Genomic DNA, 22,549 nt, shown 5'->3' on the forward strand with positions numbered 1-22,549 from the left:
GAGGCTGAGACAAGAGAATTGCTGGAGCCTGAGAGTTTGAGGTTGCTGTGAGTTATGACAGCACAGCACTTTACTGAAGGTGACATAGTGAGACTCTGTCTCAAAAAAAAAAAAAAAGAACCTGTGTCTTCTTTGCCAAATACATATGTATGTATGTATTTATAGAGACAGGGTCTCACTCTGTTACCCAGGCTGCACTGCAGTGGCCCAGTCAGAGCTCACTGTAGCCTCAAAATCTTGGGTTCAGTGATCCTCCTGTCTTAGCCTCTTCAGTAGCTGGCACTACAGATGCATACCACCATGCTCAGCTAATTTTTTTTTTTTTCAGACAGAGTTTCACTAAGTTGCTCTAGGTAGGGTGCTGTGGCGTCACAGTTCACAGCACCCTCAAACTCTTGGGCTTAAGCCATTCTTTTGCCTCAGCCTCCTAATGCACTGGGATTATAGGTGTGACTCACTGCACTGCCTTATCTTCACTTTTAGACAATGCTTCCAGTGGCTAATCACTAACATTCCTTGTTCACATGGCCTCAAGAAGTATAACTGTGACTTTTCCCTGGGCCAACAGTACTTCCTGTTTCTATATTGCAGCCAAAAATAGCTAAAAGGCCCATTAGCCCAAGAGGTGACCAAAAGGGCAGGGTACAGGTAGGTTTGCCAAATAAAATACAGGCTACCTTGTTGAATTTGAGTTTCAGATAAATAATAATGTTTTAGTATGAGTTCCAAATATTGCATCAGATAAACTCACATTAAAAAAGTATTGTTTATTTAAAATTCAAATTTAACTGTGCATCTTTTTTTTTTTGAAGAAAGTATCTCTTGGCTCAGCACCTTTGGCTCAAGTGGCTAAGGCGCCAGCCACATACATCTGAGCTGGGTTCAAATCCAGCATGGGCCCACCAAACAACAATGATAGCTGCAACCGAAAAAAAATAGCCAGGCGTTGTGGCTGGCGCCTATAGTCCCAGCTACTTGGGAGGCAGAGGCAGGAGAATCGCTTGAGCCCAGGAGTTGGAGGTTTCTGTGAGCTGATGCCACGGCACGCTACCCAGGGCGACAGCTTAATGCTCTGTCTCAAAAAAAAAAAAAAAAAAAGCAAGTGTTTCATTTTGTTATCCTTGGTAGAGCGCTGTGATGTCACAGCTCACAGCAACCTCAGACTCCTGGGCTGAAGCGATTCTCTTGCCTCAACCTCCCAAGTAGCTGGGACTACAGGTGCCCATCACAACGCCAGGCTATTTTTAGAGATGAGGTCTCGCTTGGGCTCAGGCTGATCTCGAACTCCTGACCTCAGGCAGACCACTCACCTTGGCCTCCCAGAACACTAGGATTACAGGCTACAGGCGTGAGCCACTGTGCCCGGCCCACAACACTGATTTATTAAACAGAATACAAATCTAAGTTTACAATGGCCAACGTACCTGGCAGAATAACTATTTGTAACAGTTCTTCTTTAAGGGAACTACCAAATGAAAGATGAAATTGCAAGTCAGGAAATTGCCTGGTTACTCTAAAATTGGAACAAAGGAAGTAACTATTCTTAAGGTAGTATTTCAGTCAAGGTAGGTTAATTATCATATTCTACGGTAGGAAAGATCTGGCCAACCCGGCGTGGTGGCTCACTCCTGTAAACTCAGCACTTGGGAGGCTGCGGTGGGAGGATTGCCTGAGCTTACAGGTTAGAGATCCGACTGAGCCAGAGCCGGACGACCTCCCCAACCCCCACCTCTAAAAATAGCCGGGCCTGGGGCGGGCGCCTGTAGTCCCAGCTACTCGGGAGGCTGAGGCAAGAGAATTGCTTGAGGCCAAATCTTTGAGTTTGAAGCTGCTGTGAACTGTGACGCCGGAGCACTCTACCAAGGGGGACAGGTGAGACTCTGCCTAAAAAAATAAAAAGAAGAAGAAGAAAGAAAGATCTGGCCAATAACGGGCAGACGGTAGACAGTTCAAATGCTTTGAGGTTCCACAGTCCCAGAGGTTTTTACCCCTTACTGACTACTTAACATTTGCAGGCTTCAGTTTCCTTATTTTGTAAACACAGGCTTCTCGTGAGAATTGAGATTATACACTGAAAACATTAAGCATAATATTACTACGCTATCTGTATTATATATTTAACATTATCGATTATAATATAAAATCTATCCTAACTAAAGTATATATTGTTATGTTATTTCATTGTACTGCTTACTATTGTTCTATTTAACAACTCTCTAACCTGGAGAAACAGGACAAAGGTGCAGAACAATCCCTCCCTCACAACCTGGCAGAGTCGGGTACGGGTTACCATGACAACAGCTCGCGCCTAGACTTTTTCCGCTGGCGCGGCGCTAGCAGAGAAAAAAGCCTCGGCTGCGTGTTGCGTCATCACTCCGCGCTCCTTAGGTTTCTCCGTGCTATTTTGGAAAAGTCCCGGCCCGGCTACCGTCGCCCCCCGCAGGTAGGAATTTTTTTTTTCTTTTTAACCTTTGTTTCGTACTACCGAGGCCATAAGACAATAAGTTCTTAGAGAAGAGAGAGGATGGGCGAGCGAGTGGGCGTTGAAAGAGATGCGCTAGCGTACTCTCCACCTCTGAACCTTCCTGTGTTCTAAAGCCTATCAGCTTCCTCTCAGCTGGGATCGCGCCGCGTCTACTTCCGGGCGGGTGCCCGCCAGCACGGCCTCCGCCGCTCCCCTTCTTTGGCCTCTTTGTGTCCCCGCAGTGTTGAGGCGCGGGCTCTGGCAGGTCTTTTCTCCAAGCAGGGGGCACCGTAGCGCAGGGAGCCTGTCTCTGTAGGCGGGCGTGAGGCCTGCTGGGTGGTTAGATTGGGGAACGTGCCTGCGCGTGCTGGGGTAAGAGGAGGTTGCACGAGGGTCAACTCGTGGTTTGAGTAAGGAGGGGTAGGAGGGGAGGCCGACGAAAGGGGGTGAAAAGCAATAGAAATTTTAAAAAGATACCCCTGTCCACCTTCTGATCGGTGTGGCCTAACAATGAAGGGCAGCCATAATAGTCATGAACCACTGGCATGTTTGCGGGCCCATTGAGAATGAACTGCTATGGGTTTGTATTTTGTATGGTTTTCATGGCCTCTTTTCTTTTTATTTTTTTCCCTGCAGATAGTTTATTTAAAGCCCTCAGCCCTCTACGGTGGTTGTTTCTATCAATATGAATCTTTTCAATCTGGACCGTTTTCGCTTTGAGAAAAGGAATAAGATTGAGGAAGCACCCGAAGCAACCCCTCAACCTTCCCAGCCTGGCCCTTCATCACCAATTTCTCTTAGTGCTGAAGAGGAGAATGCTGAAGGTGAAGTTAGCAGGGCAAACACTCCAGATTCAGATATAACTGAAAAAACAGGTGAGTTACACTGTTGCAAATTGATGTATCATCCAGAGATATTGTTAAAAGATGAAAGGCAGAAGGGATTCCATTTTTTTTCTTGATGTCATACATACTGATGCATTGTCCTCCAATGTGCCCTTTTAAATAGAGCTTTGGGACTCCATAGGCACCATCTACCTTCAAATGAGCACCCATCTATTCATGCTTCATTTTTATATGAGTTCTGGGAATAGGGCCCAATGATTGAAATTGAAATCAGAGTTTAGGTCAGAATGGTTGCTCCTGGAAGAGGAATGTTGGTGATTCAGTCTTGTGATAGATTTGGGGGCTGTTTGGTTTTATTCCAGTATTCTTTCAAAAAGTATCTATCAGCTGCTGTCAGCTAGACATTGATCAAGATGCCTGAAGACAACCTGTTATGCACAAGTGAAGATCAGCTCATATTCAGACATTGCCTCCACCTGATTTCCTGGATATCCCCAGAATGCAAATGAATAACTGGTATTCCAGATGGTGAAAGAACCATTTTCAGCCTAACTAGAAGATCACATACAATAGCATTCGAGAATAAGGCAAAACTTAAGATTGCCATTCTAAAATGTGTTCATTGAGCAGTTAACAGAGGAATATATTTGCACACTTGCTGTGTTTTAGGCATACTGCTACGTGCTTTAGTTTCTGTCATTTAACTTGCACAATAATCCCACAGTATACATGATACTCGCATTTTGCAGAAATGACACTCAGGTTATTAGGAACTTGGTAGAGTCTGAGCTCAAGTTTAGGCTGTCTGATTTCAGAGCGTAAACTCTTAATATTTTTATTATGCTGTTTCTTCCTATTCTTTTTTCCTGAGCACTCATTCATCAGTAATACATTATACAGTTTCTTGTATGAGCATGAGCCCAGGAGTTTAAAGTTGTTGTGAATGAGTGGAAGTTGTTTTGTTTACTTCAGTAATACTTTTTTTATGCAAAACTCAGTATTTCACAAGCAGCTTTGAAATTAAGGTAACCTGAAAGATGAGTAACATGTGTCTTGGTGTCTTATTTGCCACTCTTCTACTTAACAGTGATGGCAGATTCCTTACAAGTTATCATTAGAATTACTTTTTTTTTCTTTTTTGAGACAGAGTCTCACTACTTTGCCCTTGGTAGAGTGCTGTGGTATCACAGCTCATGGTAACCTTAAACTCTTGGGCTTAAACGATTCTCTTGCCTCAGCCTCCCAAGTAGCTGGGACTACAGGTGTTCACCACAATGCCTGGCTATTGTTTTTGTTGTTGATGTAGTTGTCATTGCTGCCCCCAGCAGGATTCAAACCTGCCAGCTTCCATGTATGTGGCTGGCGCTGTAACCACAGTGCTATGGGCGCCAAGTCTAGTAATTCTTATTTATTTATTTATTTTTTGAGACAGAGTCTTACTATGTCACCCTCGGTAGAGTATTATCGTGTCACAACTCACAGCAACCTCAAACTCTTGGGCTTAAGCAATTCTCTTGACTCAGCCTCCCAAGTAGTTGGGACTATAGGCTCCTGCCACAATGCCCGGCTATTGTTTGTTGCAGTTGTCATTGTTGTTCAGCTGGCCCAGGCTGCGTTCGAAGCTGCCACCCTCAGTGTATGTGGCCGGAGCCATAACCATTGTGCTATGAGTGCCGAGCCTAGAATAACATTTTTTAAATACTTTGGTGTAATTGGAACTTGGTGGAATGGTTGGTAGATTGGATTAAAAGATAACTTAGGGGCAGCGCCTGTGGCTCAGTCAGTAAGGCGCCGGCCCCATGTACCGAGGGTGGCGGGTTCAAACCCGGGCCCGGCCAAACTGCAACCAAAAAATAGCCGGGCGTTGTGGCGGGTGCCTGTAGTCCCAGCTACTCGGGAGGCTGAGGCAAGAGAATCGCTTGGGCCCAGGAGTTTGAGGTTGCTGTGAGCTGTGTGAGGCCACGGTACTCTACCGAGGGCCATAAAGTGAGACTTTGTCTCTACAAAAAAAAAAAAAAAAAGATAAGAGTCAGATTTCCAAAGGAGTGCTGAACTTATCTAAAAGCTGTAGGCAACAAATGAAGGATTTTTTTTTTTTTTTTTTTTTTTTTTTACACTGAGACAGGGTTTTGCTCTGTTTCCTGGGCTAGGGTACTTGTAGTGTCATCATAGCTCACTGCAGCCTCAAACTCCTGTTCTCAAGTGCTCCTTTTCCTCAGTGTCCTGAGTATCTGGGACTATAGGCACACACCACCATGACAGGATAAACTTTTCTGTTTTTATAGAGAAGGGGTCTCCTCAGGCTGGATCTCACTGTTCAGGCTGTTCTCAAACTCTTGACTTCAAGGGACTCTATCCCCTTGGCATCCCAAAGGGCTAGGATTAACAACTAAAGAATTTTAAGCCCAAGAGTGACATTCCTGTGTTAATCCTTTTAATAGATATATGATTTGCATAACATGAAGAAGTTAATATCTGAACATCCAGGTATTTTAATGTTTTTCCAATTAATACATTCATCTTTATGTGGTTAGTCAGGCAAGGCTAAGGGGTAGGCATGAGATTTGAGTCCTTAAAAATCTCTGTTGTTTTGGCTGGGTGTGGTGTCTCAACACTGTAATCCTAACACTCTGGAAGGCCAAGGCTAGAATCATGTGAGCTGGAATTTGTGAGACCAGCCTGAGAAAGAGTGAGACCCTCTCTCTACTAAAAATAGAAAAACTAGCCAGGTGTGGCAGTAGTCCCAGCTACTTAGGAGGCTAAATCGGGAGGATTGCTTCAGACCAGGAGTTTTAGGTTGCTGTGAGCAAGGCTGAAGCCATAGCTCTCTAGTCTAGGTGACAGAGCAAGACTCTATTTCAAAAAAAAAAAAAAAGAAGATGAAGAAAAAAACCACCTCTGCTTCTTCATTTTAGTTAAATGTGTGACATTGGACAAGTCACTTAATATCTGTGATTTATAGTTAAGTCATCTCTAAAAGAACTTTGGAAACTGCATTTCAGGGAATGTTTTAGTTATTTATGAATGTTGGTAATGTAAAATTATTAGTGGCCTTTTCTGATCAGTAAATTTTTTTCTGCTTTTCCCTCTAGGAATACTCCACTCCTTTTCTTTTATTGGAACATACATAAATTCCTTATAGAAATTTGCTTTGGGAATCACCTGGTCAGTCTTGATGACATTGGGAAATGGGAAAATTAAGTTTGTTCTAGGGCCATTGGGAATTTTTCCTTATCGGAATGGATCACTTTGTTTTAAAAAAAGATTGTTGTAGGCCGGGGCAATAGCTCACGCCTATAATCCCAGCACTTGGGAGGCCAAGGCGGGTGGATTGCCTGAGCTCATGAGTTGGAGACCAGTCAGCCTGAGCCAGAGTGAGACCTTATATCTAGAAAACAGCTGGGCAGTGTGGTGGGCGCCTGTAGTCCCAGCTACCTGGGGGGCTGAGGCAAGAGAATCGCTGGAGTCCAAGAGTTTGAGGTTGCTATGAGTTACGACACCACAGCACTCTACTGAGGGTGACATAGTGAGACTCTCGGAAAAAAAAAAAAAAAAAAATTTTGTTGTGATACTGTGAATTTGGGAGAATCTTGTGAACTAAGACTGACAAATTTAGACTTAACTGTATAGGTACTAGGCATGGGTAGCACAGTTAAGTGGTGCAAGAAAGTTATTTTATTAAAAAGTCAGTTTAGCAGTGGTGACTGATGCACATTGATAGAGGGCAAGGTTTGAAGGGAAAGAAAACATTTAGAAAGATGGCTTTAGAAACTGGGGAGATGTGAGCTGTTTCAAAGAAATGAAAGACAGGATTTTGCAACTAGATCCCTGGTAGGAATGAGATAAGATGAATATTAAGATTTTTAGTGTAGGTAATTGAAAAAAAAAAAAAAAGGAGTGCGTGCACCAGAATAGATGGTAAGTACCTATTGTAGGCAGCTGGGTGTGCCTTTAAGAACTCAACTAAGAATCAAAGATCCTGGTCCCACCTACTAAGGCAGTTTAGCCGTGGGGAGGAAGGGTAGGTGGGAGGGAAGCAGAATTTAGCCAAGAACTTCTAGAGAGGCTTGATGCTGAAGTTTGATTTATGGTCATGACTAGAGGTGGTGATTGGTAAATCAGTAGAATAGGACCATTGACTTTTTTTTTTCTTTTTTCTTTTTTTAATTTTTATTCATTTATTTATTTTTTTTATTGTTAAATCATAGCTGTGTACATTAGTGCAATCAAGGGGTACAATGTGCTGGTTTCATATACAATCTGAAATATTCTCATCAAACTGTTCAACGTAGCCTTCATGGCATTTCCTTAATTATTGTATGCAGACATTTGTATTCTGCCTTTAGTAAGTTTCACCTGTACCCATTTTAAGATTATTATCATATGGTAACTTTTCATGTTGCAATTGTGGGATAATGCTCTATTTAGTTAGAGTAGGATGTTAGCATCTAAGTCATCTTGTAGGACAGAAATTGTGGTCACTTTTCAACTAATCCGATTATTTTACCTAATAGGAGTTAAGGTTTCATTTTCTACCAGTCTCTTTCAGTTACTGTGCCATGGTTAACATTGTTTCTTGAATATGTCAAGAAAGGTTCCATCTTGCATTATGATCCGATTCCTTCATTTCTTTAGGTCTTAGTAAAATAGCACCTTTTGTAGACGGCCTTCACTGATCACTCTGAAATAGCAATCCAACCTGTCCTGCCCCACTACAGCTTTTACTCTGGTTTACTGTATTTTTCTTCATAATATTTATCTCTAACATTACCTTGGACATTTATGTCTCCCTGGTTAGAATATAAGATCCCTTTGAAAATAGAGATGTTCATCTCCATTGCTTAGAACAGAGACTGACTTATATATAGGCCCTCAAATAGTGTTAAAGTGAGGATTATTGCATGATGAGTGGGTGATACATAGTACTTTTTACTTTTTTTTGGGACAAAGTCTCACTGTTGCTCTGGCATCATAGCTCACAGCAACCTCATACTCCTGGCTTCAAACAGTCCTCTTGGCTCAGCCTCCCAAGCAGCTGGAACTATAGGTGCTCACCACAAAACCTGGCTTATTTTTCTTTCTTTCTTTTTTTTTTTTTTTTTTTTTTGAGACCGAGTCTCAAGCTGTCGCTCTGGGTAGAGTGCCTGGGCATCTCAGCTCACAGCAACCTCAAACTCTTGGCATTAAGCAATTCTCCTGCCTCAGCCACCCAAGTAGCTGGGACTATAGGTGCCTGCCACAACACTGGGCTATTTTTTGGTTGTAGTTGTCGTTGTTTGGTGGGCCCGGGCTGGATTCGAACCCACCAGCTCCAGTGTATGGCTGACACCCTAGCCACTTGAGCTACAGGCACCGAGCCTGGTTTTTTATTTTTTATTAGAGATGAGGGGTCTCACTCTTTCTCAGGCTGGTGTCAAACTCCTGAGCTCAAGCAATCCACCCACCTCGGCCTCCCAGAATGCTAGAATTACAGGTGTCAGCCACTGTGCCCTGCCCTTTTTACTTTATTTTATTTTATTTATTTTTTTTGACACAGAGTCTCACTGTGTCACCCTGGGTAGAGTGCCGTGGCATCACAGCTCATAGCAACCTCCAACTCTTGGGCTTAAGCAATTCTCTCTCTTTTTTTTTTTTTTTTTTTTTTTGTAGAGACAGAGTCTCACTTTACCGCCCTCAGTAGAGTACTGTGGCATCACAGCTCACAGCAACCTCCAGCTCTTGGGCTTACATGATTCTCTTGCCTCAGCCTCCCAAGTAGCTGGGACTACAGGCGCCCACCTCAATTCCCGGCTATTTTTTTGTTGCAGTTTGGCCGGGGCTAGGTTTGAGCCTACCACCTTTGGTATATGGGATAGGCGCCCTACTCACTGAGCCACAGGCGCTGCCCTTAAGCGATTCTCTTGCCTCAGCCTCCTGAGCAGCTGGGACTACAGGCGTCTGCCATAATGCCCAGCTATTTTTTGTCACAGTTATCATTGTAGTTTAGCAGGTCTGGGCCATGCTCAAACCCGCCAGCCTCAGTGTATGTGGCTGGCGCCCTACTCAACAAAGCTAAGGGCACCGAGCCATTATTTTTTTTTTTTTAAGACAGTATCTCAGTCTGTCACCCTGGAAGAGTGTCATGGTGTCGTATCTTACAGCAACCTCAAACTCTAGAGCTCAAGCAATCCTTTTACCTCAGCCCTTGGGACTATAGGTGCTTGTCACAACACCCAGCTATTTTTAGAGTCTCACTCTTGCTCAGGCTGGTCTCTAATTCCTGAGCTCAAGTGATCTCCCCACCTGGGCCTCTCAGAATGCTGGGATTACAGGCGTGAGCCACCATACCCATCCAGAACACAATATTAAGCAAAGTAAGATCACAATATGGGATTGATGACTATCCATTCTTCCTAGAGAGGATCACAAAAAGTTGCATACAACGTTTGGAGTGGACTCTAAACAATGGAATCATTGTTTTGAGGGTGAACAAATGATTTGAAAGGGTTGAGAAGACATACTGCTTTGAAGAGTCTGATATGTGTGTGGAGCAGGGGGTATTATGTATAGAAGAGGAGATTTTTGGACAGTTAGACAAACCGGAAGAGATGGAAATGTAAACTGCAGGGTTGGGCAGGGTCTTTGTATCCCATGCTGGGAAGGATGGGTCTTATTTCACACATACAGTAGAGCATTCTGATGGAAAGACCATTAATGAAAAAGTTGTATGAATTGAAGTATCAATGTAGGGTAATGACTGTAGGCATGACAGAGAAAGTAGTTTGGGACAGTTTTATTTGACATGTATTTGATGATAATTTGGTAATCAGTTGAACATGGAGGATTTAAAGATAACTAAAATGTTCCTTGCTTTGACAGGTGAGTGCCACCATCTACTGAATTAGGAGTAGGTTTAGGAGAAAGATACTAAAACATGATGAGTTTGCATTACCTGACATATTTCAGAAGCAAGTTAGTGAATGATTGAACATTAGAATATGGAGCTAAGAGAGCGTTCTAAACCTTAGAAATTATCTTGAGAGGCTCGGCACCTGTAGCTCAGTGGTTAGGGCGCCAGCCACATACACTGGGGCTGGTAGGTTTGAACCCAGCCAGAGCCTGCTAAACAAGGACAACAACAACAATAACAAAATAGCTGGGCATTGTGGCAGGCACCTGTTGTCCTAGCTACCTGGGGGGCTGAGGCAAGAGAATCACTTGAGCCTGAGAGTTTGAGGTTGCTGTGAGCTATGGCACCACAGCACTCTTATCAAGGGTGACATAGTGGGACTCTGTCTCAAAAAAAAAAAAAAAATTAACTTGAGAGTCATCATTATGGTTGTTAAGAAAAGAATGTCCTAAGCAGTGTCCAGTAAAAAGCATCAAGATTTGAGGATGCACAAAGGCAGGGAAACCAATAAAACTAAGGATGACTTAGAATAGTCATAAAAAATGATAGTGTCTCCAGGCAGGGTGGCTTGTGCCTATAATCCTGGCACTCTGGGAGGTTGCGGTGGGTGGATTGCTTGAGATCAGAAGTTCAAGACCATGTAGAGCAAGAGCAAGACTGAGGTCTGTAAAAACTAACCGGGTGTTGGAACGAACGCCATGATCTAAGAGCACTCTATCAAGGGAGACAAAAGTGAGACTCTGTTTCAAAAATTAAAAAAAAAAAAAAAGATTTTGTCCTAGAAGCTAAAAAACAAAGAGTTTTTAGTTTGATGTATAGAGGTTACTAACAAATGCTGTAGAGAAGGCAAGCTGGATGGAGACTTATCAGTGACCGCTTTTTTGGAAATTAAACTTACTATTAACCTCTAACAGACAGGTTCAGTGGAATGGTGATGAGATGGAAACTACTATTTTTTTGCTTTTTTTTTTGAGACACAATCTCACTATGTTGCTGTTGGTAGAGTGCTGTGGTGTCACAGCTCACAGCAACCTCAAGCTCTTGGGCTTAAGCGATTCTCTTGCTTCAGCCTCCCAAGTAGCTGGGACTACAGGTGCCCGCCACCATGCCCGGCTATCTTTGTTGCAGTTGTTTAGTTGGCCCTCGCCAGGTTCGAACCTGCCACCCTCCATGTATGTGGCTGGTGCCCTAACCACTATGCATAGGCACTGAAACTAGAGACTACTCTTTCCCGAAGAGAAAGAGAGAAACTTGATGGGGAAGCACTGTCAAGTAAAGGTTGTTGGAAATTGTGCAGCTAGTGGAGAGGGAAAGACTTAAGGGTGGGAAATACATGAAGAGAGGCATCAAGGGGTAAGAACTGAGGCACAGTTGGATTCTTTACTATCACAAGGGAATAGAGACGCATTTTACCTGGGGGAAAAGTTGAAGGAAATACGAATAGCTGGGGTTCGTAGATGATTTTGAAGTTGGAATGGAGGAAAGCATTAGTGTATGATGAATTTATTTTCTTGGTGAAACAGATTGAGTCCTCTAAGGTGGTTGCCAATTCAAAGTGGCTATCATGTTGAAAGTAAACAGTCATTAAGAAGTGAGAGGCACTTCTTTATACCGGTTATTGGGCGGCGTCTGTGGCTCAGTGAGTAGAGCATCGGCCCCATATACCAAGGGTGGAAGGTTCAAACCTAGTCCCGGGCAAACTACAACAACAAAAAATAATAGCCGGGAGTTGTGGCAGATGCCTGTAGTCCTAGCTACTCTGGAGGCTGAGGCAAGAGAATGGCCTAAGCCCAAGAGCTGGAGGTTGTGAGTTATGATGCCACCGCACTCTACTGAGAGCGACAAAGTGAAACTCCATCTCTTATATTAAAAAAAAAATATATATATATACATATATCCATATATCAGTTACCAAGATTTCCTGAAAGCATTGCTCTGCCACATAAAAGATTGTATGACATTTTTGGGCCTCCCTCTTCTTTGCCTGGCAGTTCACTGCAGTCCTTGGCAACATTAAAAGTGGATATGTTCCTTTTTTTTTTTTTTTTTTAAGAGAAATGTTAAATATTCTTTATTTGACATTACAGATGAACCACACTAAAATGCCTTTCAAGAAGTAAAAGGCAGCATTTTAGTAGACCCAGGGAAATTAGATTGGTATAATAAAGATTAAAAAGTACAAAGTAAACATTGCTACCTTCTCTCTAGCCCTCACCTTTAACAGGCTAATGAACACCAATTAAAACATCAGTGAGTTGGTGGCACCTGTGGCTCAAGGAGTAGGGTGCCAGTCCCATATACCAGAGGTGGCGGATTCAAACCTGGCCCCAGCCAAAATAACCTTTTTCTTTTAGTCTCACTTTGTCACCTGCCGTAGAGTGCCGTGTCACAGCTCACAGCATCCTCCAGCTCTTGGGCTGGATATGTTCCTTTGAATAATGGCGCTGAATTATTATTTTAGCTTTCCATTTCTGTAATCAATGGACAATACCCCCCCCCTTTTTTTTTTTTTGGTATGTATGGCTGAATGTGAGCCATCACTGTAATAGACAGTCATTTTGGTTCCTTACTGTGTATTTGTTTTTTTTGTTTTTTCCTTTTAACATCCATATGCCCTCCCATCCTCAAGTTTATGTATATTAGTTGAAAAGCAATACTTGGGGAAAGGGCTAGTGCTGAACTGTTCTGAATAGAAAGTTCAATAAGTAGGGCAGTGCCTGAGGCTCAGTTGGTAAGGCGCCGGCCCCATATACCGAGGGTGGCGGGTTCAAACCCAGCCCCGGCCAAACTGCAACCAAAAAATAGCCGGGCATTGTGGCGGGCGCTTGTAGTCCCCGCTACTCAGGAGGCTGAGGCAGGAGAATCGCTTAGGCCCAGGAGTTGGAGGTTGCTGTGAGCTGTGTGATGCCACAGCACTCTACCGAGGGCCATAAAGTGAGACTCTGTCTCTACAAAAAAAAAAAAAAGAAAGTTCAATAAGTAATGATACCTAAGTAAAAATCTTAAGTGTATTTTAAGTGTACATTTTTTGTCTGTTTTTCTTTGCCTTTTTTACTTTCCTTGCTTAGCTATTGTTTTCTTAACAAACGGTTATGTAAAAAGTTAAGTGATACAGCATTGTGTAATACAGAGTCTTTGATCCTTGTTTAGTTTTGGTGTTTGTTCTTTCACGTATTTTTTCTCTGTGTATATAGTTCAGGTTTTTGATTCTTGAACAAAAAAAGGATTGTATTACTATATCTATAGCAACATGTTAAGTAAAAGTAGATTTTTTTTACCCTATACATGTGAATCCATATAAAATATACCTCACTTTTTTAAATGACTACATAATGTCTTTTATATGTGTATTATAACTCATATACTTTCCTATTGGTGTTCATTAGTAATTTGGGGTTTTGTTCTTTGTTTATTTATTTTTAATTTTTATTTATTTTTTCTTTTTTTGAGACAGAGTCTCACTGTGTCGCCCTGGGTAGAGTGCCCTGGCGTTACAGCTCACAGCAGCTTCCAACTCTTGGGGTTAAGTGATTCTCTTGCCTCAGCCTGCCAAGTAGCTTGGAAATACAGGCATGGGCCACTCACTATGCCTTGCCAATATAAAAAAAATTTTTCCAGAGATGGGGTCTTGGTATGTTACCTGAGCCTGATCATGAACTCTTGGGTTCAGGCAATCTTCTTGCCTCAGCCTCTGAATGTGTTGGTAGTACAGGTGTAAGCCACCATGCTCAGCTGTTTTCTGTGTTTTGTTTTGTTTTGTTGTTTTGTTTTGAGACAAAGTCTCACTTTGTTGTCTCAGTAGAGTGCTGTGATATCATAGCTCGTAGCAACCTCAAACCTCTGGGTTGGAGCAATCCTCTTGCCTTGGCCTCCTGAGTAGCTGAGACTATAGGTACCCCCCACAATGCCCAGCTAATTTTTCTATTATTAGTAGAGGGGGTGGAGGATGGGTCTTGCTCTTGCTCAGGCAGGTATCCAACTCCTGAGCTTAAGAGATCCTCCTGCCCCAACCTCCAAAAATGCTGGGATTACCGGAGTGACCCACCATGCCCAGCTTTTGTTGATTTTTTAACTTTAAATTTTACCTGAAATTAATTTTCTTATAAGGATTAAAAAAGGATGGTAATCGTTTTCTCCTGTGTTCATTATTTACCAGTTACTAGTTGTCCGAGAACCTTTTATTGAAAAATTCTTTATCTTATATTAAAATGTTGTCATTATAGTCTAGATTCTCATGTACATTTGCATCTTTGGGGACTGTAACCTGTTGTTCTAAATCTTAATTAAAGTTATGTAAATGTTTATGGAGTTGTGTATGGTATATCCTAGATATTGGTGTGTCGTTGTTTTCTTCCTCTGACCTGAAAGAAGTTTAGAACTGGTTTTTGTGGATTTATTTATTTATTTATTATTATTTTTTTTTTTTTGCAGTTTTTGGCCGGGGCTGGGTTTGAACCCTCCACCTCCTGCATATGGGTCCGGCGCCCTACCCCTTTGAGCCACAGGTGCCACTCTGGTTTCTGTGGATTTTTTCCGCACTTTTTAAAAGATACTCACGTGCCAGAAATTTTGATTACATGTTTTGGGAACGTTTACTTACAGTGTCACTATTTTGTTACCAGAGAATGTGGTCTGTAGTATTTCTTCATTGCGGAATTTACTGATTTTCTCGTTGGCCTTTAGAAATAATAAATTCCTACAACAGCTTCATAGCCACAGTGGAGTGTGGCTCACACCTGTAATCCTAGCACTTCTAGGAGGCCAACGCAGGTGGATTGCTTTAACTTAGGAGTTGGAGACCAACCTAAGCAAGAGTGAGACCCCTATCTCTACCAAAATAAGCCAGGCGTTGTGGTGGACACCTGTAGTCCCAGCTACTCAGAGGTTAAGGCAAGAGGATCACTTGAGCCCATGAGCCTGAAGGTGCTGTGAGTTATGATGCTGTGGTACTCAAGCCTGGGCCAACAGAGTGAGACTCTGTCTCAAAAAAAAAGAAAAATTCCCCAAAATTTAATAGCCAGGTGTTGTGAGGGGCACCTATAGTACCAGCTACTTGGGAGGCTGAGGCAAGAGGAGGATCATTTGAACTCAGGAGTTTGAGGTTGTTGTAAACTAGGGCTGACCCCTCTACATTCTGGCCTGGGCAACAGAGTGAGACTTTTACAAAAAAAAAAAAAAAAAGTCCCACTGGTGCTTGAAAAAAATGGATAATCAAAGTATAGACTTAATTATATGCCAAACAATAGATGAGTTTTATTATTTATATCATAATTTTTCAAGTTATAGATCATAAGCATTTGTCACATCATAAAATCAATTTCTTTTTCTTTCTTTCTTTTTTTTTGTAGAGACAGAGTCTCACTTTATCGTCCTAGGTAGAGTGCTGTGGCATCACATAGCTCACAGCAACCTCCAACTCCTGGGCTTAGGCGATTCTTTTGCCTTAGCCTCCCAGGTAGCTAGGAGTATAGGCGCCTGCCACAACGCCCAGCTACTTTTTTGTTGGAATTTGGCCAGGGCCAGGTTTGAACCCGCCACCCTCCATATAAGAGGCCATGGCCTACCCACTGAGCAACGGCACCACCTGATAAAATCAATTTCTTGACTAAATGTAACTATAATTTTTGATGGAATAGAATAAACAGGAAATTATCAGTGTATCTCTTTCAGTAGGAGCTTCTGAAATTTTGGTTTGGGTATATCTGTCTGTCTAACAAAATGTCATGATCTAAAATATATCTATTACAATAGGTCTCAGTCAAAAACATTTGAGAAATACTGAGCTATATCTTAGTTATTTCTTGTTTTTACTGGTGACTGAGAGCTTAGGAAAGAGAGTTAAAGTCTCATATTTGTCTCTGCTGACTCTGTTTTATATATCCTGTAGCATTTATGCATTTCTTTATTAGTATGGTGAGAAATGTCAGTCACATTTTTATTGTAAACCTAAATTCAATTATTGAAAAGTACCTCTCAGCCGCACCCATAGCTCAGTTGGCAGGGCACCAGCCAAATACAACGAGGGTAGTGGGTTTGAAACTGGCCTGGGCCAGCTAAAACAATAATGACAACAACAGCAACAAAATAGCCGGGTGTTGTGGCGGGCATCTGTAGTCCCAGCCACTTGGGAGGCTGAGGCAAGAGAATCCCTTAAGCCCAAGAGTTGGAAGTTGCTGTGAGCTGTGACGCCACGACACTCTACCCAGGGCAATAGCTTGAGACTTGTCTCAAAACAAAACAAAAAAGTACTACCTCTCAAAAGTTTAATGCCAGAGGTATGAGTAGGGCACCAGCCACATATATTGAGGGTGGTGGGTTCAAAACCAGCCCCTGCCAAACTGCAACAACAACAAAAATAGCCTGGCATTGTGGCATGTGCCTGTAGTCCCAGCTACTCGGGAGCTGAGGCAAGAGAATTGCCTAAGCCCAAGAGCTAGAGGTTTCTGTGAGCTGTGATGCCAGGTACTCTACCGAGGGCAACAAAATGAGACTCTGTCTCTTAAAAAAAAAAAAGGAAACTTCTCTTCAGTCTTGCAGTTAGTGTGTTCTTTGTCTTTTCTGGAGTTTTCAGGGAGTTTTACCTTTTATAAGATGCCAAACGTATTTCCCTGTCTACTCTGATGTTGAAATTAAAACTATACAGATTTTACAGTCTATCATTGTGGTAGTAACCTTTTAAAAGAAAAAAATATGATTTAGTTGGTATTCAAAGGAACTGTTTTAAAAGTCAGTTGCCATGTTTGACAATGGAACACTAGAAGAATACATGATTGGAATATTAGAAATGGAGGTGAAAGTTTGCAGGAGAGGTGTAAAGGTTTACACCTCTTTTTTTTTTTCCTGTTCGTTTTGAGATAGAGTTTCAGTCTGTTGACCTCAGTAGTGTGTAAAGTACCTTATGTCATAGCTCTCAACAACCTCAAACTTTAGGCAATCCTCTTGCCTCAGCCTCCAGAGTAGCTCGGACTACAGATGCCTGCCACATCTGGCTAGTAAAGATTGTTTTTAGTAGGACAGGTTTCCCTTCATGTTCATTTAGCATTTTTTATTCATCTCTCAAGGCACAAATTATGCTCAAAAAACACAGTGTTTGTGCCCATGGCTACTTTGCTACTGTTAGTTTTTTTAGGGCAAGTTGAACTGCAATTTGTCTTTCTTTTTCTTTCTTTTTTTGGAGACAATCTCACTCAGTCGCCCTGGGGTTGAGTGCAGTGGCATCACAGCTCACAGCAACTTCAAACTCTTAGGCTCAAGTGATTCTCTTGCCTCAGCCTTCTGAGTAGCTGGGACTACAGGCACCCGTCACAATGCCCAGCTATTTTTTAGAGGTGGAGTATCACTCTTGCTCAGACTGGTCTCAAACTCCTGAACTCAAGCAATCCTCACGCCTCGGCCTCCCAGAGTGATGGGATTACAGGCTTCAGCCCCCGCACTCTGCCTTGTCTGTCTTTTGTTTAATAATCCCCACTTCCTGGAATCCAGCTTCAAACACACAAGACATTCTGCAGATATCAGAATTGGATAGTAGCAGGTATCTTTTCTTTATAATTTTTCACTGTTCTTTCTTCCGTTTTTGTATTTTTCTTTTTTGTTCCTATCTCCTTTATGATACTTCCTGAAAGTGCTTGTTTATTTGGCGTCAGAAAGCATCATTGGAAAAAGAATATCATTTTAGTCATAGGCTCTTAGCTATTTTTGTTTGCTGTTGCTTGCTTTTAAAAATAGTCCTAATAGGCAGATCTCTAAATATTCAACACTATTCTAATTCTACATTATTGACTATATTGGAAAGTTGTTATTTGATAAGCTTTTACTATTTCCATCAGTTTTCAGTGTGGTCTGTGTACCTTTGAGGGATCTCTAAGACCATCTCAGGGTGTCCACAAGGTAAAACTGTTGTCATAGGAAGACATTACTTGCCTTTTCACTGTATTAATATTTGCACTGATGATACAAAAGCAATGGTGGGTAAAACTTGCTGGTGCCTTAGCACGAATCAAAGCCAAGGCTACTTCTAGTAGTCATTGTCTTCTTGAAATTTTATAAATTCCAGTTTCACTTAAAGAGTCCTTGATGAAACAGTAACAATTATTAATTTTGTGAAATCTCAATTTATGGGTAGATGTCTTTTTAAAATTTTATGAAACAGGCCAGGTGTGGTGGCTTACGCCTGTAATCCTAGCACTCTGAGGCAGGTGGATTCCTTAAGCTCCAGAGTTACAGACCAACATGAGTAAATGTGAGACCTTGTCTCTACTTAAAATAGAAAAAAAAGCCAGGCATCATGGTGGGTGCCTGTAGTCCCAGCTACTCTGGAGGCTGAGGCAAGAGGATTGTTTGAGCCCAAGCGTTTGAAGTTGCAGTGAGCTATTATGATACCACAGCACAGCTGTGGGGTCACACCAGCTTAGGGTCTCAAGAAAATTTTTTTTATGAAACAAAATGTGGTATGACCTTTAGCATACCATACTATAGCAATCATCTCAAGGGGAAACATTTCAGCAGTTGTATTAACTAGTCTTTTTTTTTTTTTTTTAACAGAGTATCATTTTGCTTGGAAGAATAACTGACAAATTATGGTTATACAGATTAGGAATGTGGCAGATATTTCTTTAAATATCTTTGTTCTCCACATCTTTGTTCTTTAAATGAACAAAGTATTATCAAAGAAAATATAGCTATTAATTGCCAGTGATAAAATTCCAGTTTTCAAAGGAAAGGTTGAATTCTTGAAAACCAGTGTCTATTAGTGAGTTTGATAGCTTCTAGATCAGCAGTTCTCAACCTATGGGTAGCAACCCCTTTATTCCATTTGTAACAAGGAGGCAATTAGGAAGGTTGAGAACCACTGTTTAGATAAGCTTTTTTGTTTGTTTAGACAGAGTCTCACTTTGTTACCCTGGGTAGAGTACCGGGCAACACAACTCACAGCAACCTCCAACTCTTGGGCTTAAGCAATTATCTTGCCTTAGCCTCCCAAGTAGCTGCGTCTATAGGCACCGGCCACAACACCTGGCTATTTTTGGTTGTATTTGTCATTGTTGTTTGGCAGGCCTGGGCTGGATTCAAACCTGCCAGCTCCGGTGTACATGGCTGGTGCCTTGGCCAACGAGCTACAGGTGCTGAGCCAATACTTAAGCATTTCTGATGAGATCATTGGTGATATTAACAAATGTAATATTTTGATTTAATATCATGAAATGTATCAACACTTGGAAGATTTGCATTACTCGTTGAACCAGTCTGTTCCAAATGACAAAAGCACAGTGTTTATTGGACCTTTAACCCAAAATAATGCTTAGGTTAAAGGTCTATTAAAGCAGGGTAGACCAATGGGATTTAATGTAACAAAATGCAAAATGTTTTTTCATATCATTTTAGATTCTGCATTGCAACTAACTTAAAAAAATTGCCACCTGTCAGGTTTGGGTTTGTTATCAAAGAAAAATGTCCACAATAATCTCAAAAGGCTATGAAAACACTCTTCCCTTCTCCAAATACATAACTACGTGAGGCTTGTTTTTTTTTTCATAAACATAAATAAAACATCCAGTACCAGATTGAATATAAAAACAGATATGAAAATTCACTTGTCATCTTTTAAACTAGAGATTTTCCCAAATGTAAAACAGTACCACTCATCTCAGTAAATTATTTGAGAGAGGGATATATAGTTTTCTTGAAGATATTATTGAGGAGCCAGAGATCACTTCCAAACCCTCTGTAGCTCTTATGTGCACTCTCTAGCTGGATCTGGAAAACAAGTTAACACTAGGCAGATTAACAAGAGAGAAGCATACACATTTTATTAGTTTTATATGTCCATGGGGATCTTCACAAGAGAGTGATGTCTAAAGATGTGGCCAAAACAAGATGCTTTTATACTTTTTAGAAAAAGTAATAAATTTGAGGAGAAATGACGGGATAAAGGGTATATGACTCTGGGCAGTAAATTTCTAGGGATTGACTCACTAAGAGATGTTTGAAGGGTGTAAAATTAGTGGATGGAAAGGGTTGCTTTGATAAGTATATTTATTCAGGTCCATTGCAGGTCCCAGGCCCCAGTCTCTAGTGATAACTATTTTCTCACCCTGGTATGGGAGGGTGCTACTCTCAGAGGAATCATTATGGCTTGTTGCATGCTGGAAGAGATAGGTTATATAGCCCTTTCTGAAATTAGAATTTCTCTGGGGTTTTCAACTTGAAATAGTCACCATTGTGGCATATTTGGGATAGTATGTCCTTTACTCTTTGATATACTTAACTTTAGTTTGGCTTTTAATAAATATTTCAACATTTTCTCAGTTTTTATTTAATTTTGATACGGTGATATCATAACTATAACTGACATAAGTAAGCAAAAGTTCTTCTGGGCCTTCAATTTTAGTTTTTTTTCTTTTTCTTTTTTTTTTTTTTTTTTTTTTTTGAGACAAAGCCTCAAGCTATTGCCCAGAGTAGAGTGCTGTGGCATCACAGCTCACGGCAACCTCCAACTCCTGGGCTTAAGCGATTCTCCTGCCTTAGCCTCCCGAGTAGCTGGCACTGCAGGCTCCTGCCACAATGCTCGGCTGTTTTTTGGTTGCAGTTGTCATTGTTTGGCAGGTCTGGGCCGGATTCAAACCTGCCAGCTCTGGTGTATGTGGCTGGTACCTTAGCTACAGGCGCCACCCAGGGCCTTCAATTTTAATAGTACAAAGAACACCTGTAATCCCAGCACTCTGGGAGGCTGAGGTGGATGGATTGCTTGAGCTCAGGAGTTCAAGACTAACAAAATGCTGCGATTAAACATATGGGACACTAAGTCTGGCTTCTCCCCTTACTTTATATAGATACCCTGTTTCCCTGAAAATAAGAGATCCTCCGAAAATAAGACCTACTTACAGGAAAGATAAGACGTCCCCCGAAAATAAGACCTAGCACATCTTTGGGAGCACACCTTAAAATAAGACACTGTCTTATTTTCAGGGAAACAGGGTAATGCGAAATACATGATGAAGACCTACCAATTTTTGAAAATTTTATTTATTTATTTAGTTAGTTAGTTATTTAGTTATTTATTTGAGACAGAATTTCACTCTGTTGCCCAGGTTAAAGTGCCATGGCATCATCATAGCTCACAGCAACCTCAAGCTCCTAAACCCTACCAATTTTGCAAATTAATCCTTAATATGCTTAGTTAACAGCACAGTAGAATAAAGGAAAAAGAATAAAATTTGGCTTATTCTCCATCATGTACTCATTAAGAGCTTTTACCAGATATGTAGTATATACCACCAAAATCAATACATTAAAAAGGTTGTACTGTACTGAACACCAAGTAGCATCTTCACATCATGATAGGCAGGTGATTAACAGTGGAAATGGTTAGGATGATGGGGGTGACAAATGTTATGATCCAAAACTTTTCAAACTCAGGATCCCTTTGTATTCTTTTTGAGACAGTTTTACTTTGTTGCATTTGGTAGAGTAATATGATGTCATAGCTCAAATCAACCTCAAGGTCTCGGGCATGAGTAATACTCTCACCTCAGCCTTCCAAGTAACTGGGACTATAGGTGCCTGCCACAAGGCTCAACTTTTTTTTTTTTTAAGTTGTTTTAGGTTAATTGAGGGTACAAAGAATTAGGTTACAATGTTTGCATTACAAAGTCCCTCTTTATAATTGTATCCTGCCATACATAACATTGTGTCCATTGAGTGGGAGCACACCCATCCCATTCTTCCCCCCCTCCTTGCTCCTTCATTCCCCTGTCCCCCAACCTTGAATTGATTTTTTTCTTAGGTGGGTGTGCATTAGATCATCTACTGGCTTCATATTAGAATTGAGTACATTGGATTCTTGCTTCTCTATTCTTGAGATACTTTAGTAAGAAGAATGTGTTCCAACTCCATCCAGATTAATACAAAAGATGTAAAGTCTCCATCTCCATTAAAGGCTGAATTGTATTCCATGGTATACTATTTGTTGCAGTTTGGCCAGGGCCGGATTCGAACCCGCCACCTTTGGTATATACCACAGCTATTAATCCGATATTCTTGGGTTGATAGGCATTTAGATTGTTTCTACATTTTAGCGATTATAAATTGAGTTGCAATAAACATTCAAGTACAGACGTCCTTATGATAAAATTGTTCTTTTTCTTCTGGGTAGATGCCTAGTAATGGGATTGCAGGAACAAATGGGAGGTCTAGTTTGAGTTCTTTGATGATTTTTTTTTTTTTTTTTGAGACTAGAGTCTCACTTTTTCACCCTTTGTAGAGTGCCATGGCCTGGTCTCAAATCTGTGAGCTCAGGGCAATCCACCTGCCTCGGCCTCCCAGAGTGCTAGGATTACAGGCATGAGCCACCAC

General features: G+C 41.4%; 1 protein-coding gene across 3 annotated transcripts in view; it reads left to right on the top strand.

The window, feature by feature from the left end:
* The first annotated feature begins 2,415 nt into the window (after nt 1–2,415).
* The window catches only part of SMARCAD1 (SWI/SNF-related, matrix-associated actin-dependent regulator of chromatin, subfamily a, containing DEAD/H box 1), a 96,583-nt gene continuing 76,449 nt past the window's right edge, over nt 2,416–22,549 (top strand). The window contains exons 1-2 of one of the 3 annotated variants that reach the window (XM_053608340.1): nt 2,416–2,443; nt 3,101–3,339. In XM_053608340.1, the coding sequence (XP_053464315.1) occupies nt 3,150–3,339 (190 nt within the window). In that variant the 5' untranslated portion in view covers nt 2,416–2,443; nt 3,101–3,149. Of the gene's footprint in view, nt 2,444–2,535; nt 2,837–3,100; nt 3,340–22,549 lie in introns of those variants that run through there. The other 2 variants (XM_053608330.1, XM_053608335.1) reach the window with 2 other exon arrangements.

Source organism: Nycticebus coucang, chromosome 1, assembly GCF_027406575.1.
Source record: "Nycticebus coucang isolate mNycCou1 chromosome 1, mNycCou1.pri, whole genome shotgun sequence".
Taxonomy (NCBI): domain Eukaryota; kingdom Metazoa; phylum Chordata; class Mammalia; order Primates; family Lorisidae; genus Nycticebus; species Nycticebus coucang.